We start from the raw sequence: 6000 nt of genomic DNA on the forward strand, positions 1-6000 counted from the left end.
TTAACCAAATATTTCTAAAAAGAAAATTTAATTTATTACAATTTTACATATATTATAAATTCACTCTGTTTTAAAATTGAAATAATAAAAAAATATACATTCGTATTAAAAAGACGATTTTATCATTTTATTGTCATTTAAATAATTAGAAAATAAGTTATGTATAATTACATATTTATCTTATATAGATATTTAATTTTATTACGCAATATTTTTTTTTCTTTCAAGTGGTCTTTTGGAGTTTTCCTATGGGAACTGGCGACACTGGGTCAGCAGCCATACGTAGAGGTGGACCCGTTTGAGATGATGGCGTGTCTTCGAGACGGATATCGACTTGCTCAACCGAGACCTTGTCCCGATGAGCTGTTCGCCTGTATGGAAGCCTGTTGGCTCGGTCCTTCCAGGGATCGGCCGACCATGCCTCAATTGCTCGCCTATTTGCAAGATTTTCACGATGCGCTAGGCGGATTCATTTAAATCGTCCGTCCGCGATCGACAGCGTATGATGCATCGGTTCAAATTTCTGCACACACGACCGATTAAAAAATTCGTTTGAAATCTCGCATCGCGGATTGCGAGTCGCCGGATAAGTATAGCCAAGGCTATAGCGATCCGAAAAGCCATAACGCCGAAAGTACGTCCATTAAGTTTGTAATCAAATTGAAGGTCTGAAGAGAGAATAGAATCAAATTCGGAAGGAATTGAACGTCACTGCCCATTTGCGACATACTGCCCTTAACAATAAATACATCAGGTATGACATTTATATTGTTATTAATTCTGTTTACCAGATGATCAGGAATCAAAATAGAATATTATCGTCGTCTACTTGGCGAGAGAGCTTGCGAAGGAAAGTTAAAACAATCGGCACGGACACATCCGTCCATAGCAATTAGAGCTCGCGTTTGCGTATATTTTGGGTCTCGTATTTGAACGATTTATGCGCCAAACGTGGGTAATATTTCGAAAGAGCTTCATCTTTAACATTATTAAATGCGGATGATTTAAAACGCATCTTTTTTTCTTTCATGATGAAGAAAGTTTAGTTAAGTAAAACAAATTTTATTGCCAATTTAATCAAATAGATTGAATGCGCAATATAAATTCGTCAAACATTCAGGTATTTTTATTTTAATTAAAGTTTATATTTTATATCTCCTTTCTTTCACCTCTTTATCTTATAATTAATATCTGTTATATATGAAAATGATATAAAACTCTCTAAATATACAATAAATGCACACAGCAGTTTATAAAATAGCTTGTCAAGAGAAAGAGCTGAAAACTCTTTCTGCAATAATATTCTCCTTGGTAGTCTCTCTCATTTCACTTGATTAAATTTATTTGAATGTATTTTGCAAAGATCATTACAGTTCGCAAAGTCTAGTTTACGCAGTCTTTTGCTTTAATTATGAAAACGCGCAGTCTCCGCGCACACAAGGTACGCCTGCGGCGTGGCAATTCTTTATCCTTTTGATGCAGTTGTAACGCGAGATTCAGGCGACTGTGTGAATGAAAATGTCACTCCTTCGAACCGTATTCATTAGCGTTTGTAAATACATGGCCGTCTTAACGCGTCCAAACCACGAATCACTCAATTTCCATGGCGAAAGCCATGCATTCAATTCAATGAGAAAGTTCGCTGGCGCTTTTTGAGCGTATTGCTCAAGAACGCAAAAATGAAATGACGAAGAACAGCATTGAGTAAAGACGGAGTAAATTTGTAGAATGTAGTTGGGAGGAATGCATTGCAAGTATACGCTTTTATTCGAGGTATTATATATATATATATTTACGAAATATGAATTATATGTTGAAACAAGAAAGTAAAAGGTATCGATAAGTTTTCTTGAAGCATTTGCTACGAATCGTGTTTTATATTAAAAGAAAAAAAATGATGAAGTATATAAAGATCGAAATTATTAGAAGTGGTAAATTTTCTAATATTTAGCGGCGACGAATAATTTTTGCATTCCTGAGAAAAAAAGAGTATGACAATATTAATAAGTATTAATAAAATTATATAACACGCTACACGCGCGATACACACGTACATACACGCATTCGTTGCATAAGACGGCTGTAAACGCGCAAGATCGATTAATTAGGTCGGTGCATTTCATTCATTCCGCTTTACGGGAGTTTGCGCTACCATGCATCGTCGAGCCCGTACGTTGTCAAATCGCGCGAATTTTCCGCTATGAAAATGCCTCGGGTCAAATCTAACGTAAGCCGCACAGAAAGGCGACCCGACCGCGTCGCTCGATCATTATTCATTATCAATCGCGATTGCGAAACGTCGAATAATCGTGACCGGAACGGATGGAGAGAGCAAAGGCAATGCTCCGGACACTTAGAAATCCCATTGTTGTCGCAAATGACCTTCGCACGCTGTGTGTTGCGTAAATGGGCGGTCGGAAACTATACGTACTTTGTAGTTAGGCATACTTTATTAGTTGCACTACGAAAATACCATTTCGAATTCCCGTCGTCGACTCGCGTCGACATCGAGCACAGTCTCGCAAGAACGATGCCGGATTTTAATGTCAGGTCTCGGGAAAATGGTACGAAATTATCTCGACCCTCAAACCTTTTGACTGTACGTTAACTTGCAAGTTCTCTTTTTTGTTGATTCAGAGCTCTATGATGTGATAAATAATCGAACAATAATAATAAGATCAAAAATACGAGCAGAAATAACAAGAGTTTTTAGCGTGTTCTATGGGATTTGATTATTGAGGGAAGTGCATCTAAAATATTTTTGCATTTTTGGTTTTACACGCCATTATATAAATAACTTTTTGTAATAGATGTTGAGATCGAAGTTAAAAATGTTTATTTAATTGGCATTATTTATAAATGTATTCGGTATGCAAAACACATATTTCTACATTTTTATATCGCTAAATTGGCCAAAAAACACTGCATTATTGACATTAGATTGATGGTTAAAATTTCCTTGCTATTTGAATTTTTCTTATGTTATTTTATTGTTTATTGTAAATAAAATTACCGTAGATGTCGGAACACACAAACACGGTGAAAGGTTTTGCCATGACATTTCCATCATACCTAGAAAGACATTACCAAGGGAAATGAAGTTAAGAGTCTGCTGGCTGGCTGCTTCTGACGGCTTGAAAGATATAATTACCATCTAGCTTTATATTTTAAAAAATCAATAAGAATTTATATATTAATAATTTAACTTTGCTTTAGCAATTTTTATTTTTTTTATACATATATATATATACATTTTAATAAGGGAGGTTATATTCTAAATTCTATTCTATAAAAAACAGGGACTCTTTCTATATATTGTAGATTTATCAAAGCGAATAAGAACATATGCGATAATGTTGACATAACACAACGTATTAACCTGTAATCATATTAGTTCAATTGCGCTTATTTCATATCTTTTCTGTTGCAAGCGCAATTGCGCAAGTGACAACTAAAGCTGGTAAGGCATACAAACGAGACGAAGGATAAGAAAGCACGTTTATCGACATATTAAACACGCTACGCGATTGATATCACAGGATAAAATTAAACTATAGCCAAGAGAGCAATATTACAGAGCACGTATACCAGAATATCCTAGATTCATCATCTTTTTTTTTAATGATAGACTTTTCTATACAAAGATACTATTCGATAAGAAAGTGATTATCGATCGTTACATTTGTATTTTTAGCATTATTTTGTATTTTTGTTAATTGCGATTTAATTGAGATTAAATTGAGATTAAATCTTTACGTTCTTCCTCTATAATAAGTAAATCTAAAAATTAACATATCTCCCAAATTTTATCAACCGTTTACGAATACAATTCCCATTGAGAGGAAAGATAACGATACGGATATCAATGTATGTACATGGTTAACCATTTTCCCAAGACAACCTGCGCTTAATCACACTTGATTTTTTTCGTCGCATCTCTCGTGCGAGCAAACAGGTGCAAATCGAACAGCGTGCGAGCGAAGATCGCATTTGCGGCGCGAGGCAAATGTAAGGCACTTTTAAATGTACTCGATGTGTTAAATGTCGCATGCGTTCCTGATCACGACCACAAAACTTTATCTCGCACTCGTCTTTTACTCGTCGTTCCCTTTTCGTCCTCTGGCCCCTTCTCCCCTCTTCCTCTCCATCCCTTTTTCCCCGTCTGTTCTATCGACTTATCGCGCAAACGTTACGAGAATGACTCTCTCCTCGTATTACTGCCAGGTGCGCGTCTATTAACTAATTATCTCTCGCGATATCGCTATTTAATAATTATCTCGCTCGCTACTATTTATTGCGACGCTCTAAAGTTGTGCGTTTAACGAAAAAATCGTCGGATTCTATGATGTATTCGTATCTCGTGAATGTTTTTGGAATGGAGGAACAGGGTAGGCTGTAACTGCACACTTTTTCGCTATCGCTGTATAATTGGAAGCTGCTAGTTTCCGCGCGCGAACGTACTATATTACTCTGCTCTCCCCCAATTATACTTTTCCTTCTCCTCTCCACCTAAAAGGAGGGAGATCCGGTGGCGTTGGGGATCCGGTCTCGTTTCCGCTTCAACCCCTCGCCCTCAGAAATAAGAACCCCCTCTTCGGATGACAGTTCCAGTCATTGTAAATATCTCTAGCGAATAATAACAGCGGTGCGCCGAGAGAGTTGATTTGTGCAGATTCTATTATTTCCTACGACGATTTACGGCATTATTTTTCAACGGAAAGTGAAATATACGTGTTAAAAAAAAATATTGACCCTCCATAACGTTTCATATTTTCCCTCTTCGTCTCTCTCTTTGCTCGTTGGCAGCTGCTGTAAGAGTCAAGCAGGATAACCGGACTTAGAGAGAAAAAAAAAGAATCACCAGTTCATTGACTATAATTATATACATTAATTATATAATTATAATTTTTTTAAATTTATAACTAATATATAAGGAAAAAAAATTATTTTTATCTTAAAAAATAATTTAAAAAGTTTTTAATATATGTATGCCTATTTTAAGATTCTTTTTTGTTTCACATATATAGTTTGTATAATAAAATTAATGAAGCTAAATATGTTACATGTTAAAACGCCATATTTCCAGATTACTATTTTAATGTAAGGAACAACGCGAGGTAGGAAAAGGGCGCGTCGCGCGTGCTTCACGTTCCGCGAGGTGCAACATAACGCAAGGGTACCAATACGGAACGGGGCAACGTGCGAGAGAGAAGAGGTAGGAGACCCTTTCTAAAATCGCGGGTGCCAACCGCAGGCGGATGGAGGGCCCGGGTAAGCGCGGCGCGATCGGGGACCTCCGTCGGCCGGAGCGGGGCACGACGGAGGGGCACGCATTATTTCTTAATCCAGGCGAGAGAGAAGCGGGGAGAGTCCGACCAGCCGACCAACGAAAATGAAAGTGACGGAGAAAGTCGGGGCATTGTTACGAAGCGTAAAGCCCGCGGTGTGACGAGGTTATGCCTCGGCTCACGAATCGCCGGGGCCGGGATCTCGATCCGCATGAATTCTCGTCTTGCACACGACGACACGACGACGGTATACTTTAATAGAGATGGACTCCCAATATTTTCCTGCCGAAAAATCGAGAGAAAATAATTCGTCGCAAATTCTAATTTAAATCGTTTAATATCTTGGTGATATTAAGCTCTTTAAATTTATCATCTCTCTTTGAAATTCTGTATTTTTATTAAAAAGAACAAACATTAGTCCGAAAAAAATATATTATTAACGAGTATCTCCCAGTTTGACCACAGGATGACTTTTATAGCGATAAGAAAAAGAGAATCTTGTTTAGCAAAATGTCGAATATCAGCAAGTGCTACGTATTCTTTAAATGTTAAAATATTCCATTTTTTTTTTTAAATGTATGCAGCATGCGCTCTCCGTTTGATTTGCGGACAAATAAAATGGTAATTTGACGCAAATCCGTGAAATAAAAAAACTTACACGATTTTTTTAAACCGCGTGTTTGTAGGGACGTGTCAAAGTAATCTCGTTCAG

At 37.1% G+C, this 6000-nt stretch overlaps 1 protein-coding gene across 2 annotated transcripts in view; it reads left to right on the plus strand.

The window, feature by feature from the left end:
- The window catches only part of LOC115234666 (tyrosine-protein kinase Drl-like), an 89219-nt gene extending 87433 nt beyond the window's left edge, over positions 1 to 1786 (plus strand). For both annotated transcript variants that reach the window (XM_029805889.1, XM_029805888.1), the window contains exon 9: positions 229 to 1786. In XM_029805889.1, the coding sequence (XP_029661749.1) occupies positions 229 to 477 (249 nt within the window). In that variant the 3' untranslated portion in view covers positions 478 to 1786. The remainder of the gene's footprint in view (positions 1 to 228) is intronic.
- The last annotated feature ends 4214 nt before the right edge of the window (positions 1787 to 6000 follow it).

This window comes from Formica exsecta, unplaced genomic scaffold (assembly GCF_003651465.1).
Source record: "Formica exsecta isolate Colony F162 unplaced genomic scaffold, ASM365146v1 scaffold201, whole genome shotgun sequence".
In the NCBI taxonomy this organism is placed as follows: domain Eukaryota; kingdom Metazoa; phylum Arthropoda; class Insecta; order Hymenoptera; family Formicidae; genus Formica; species Formica exsecta.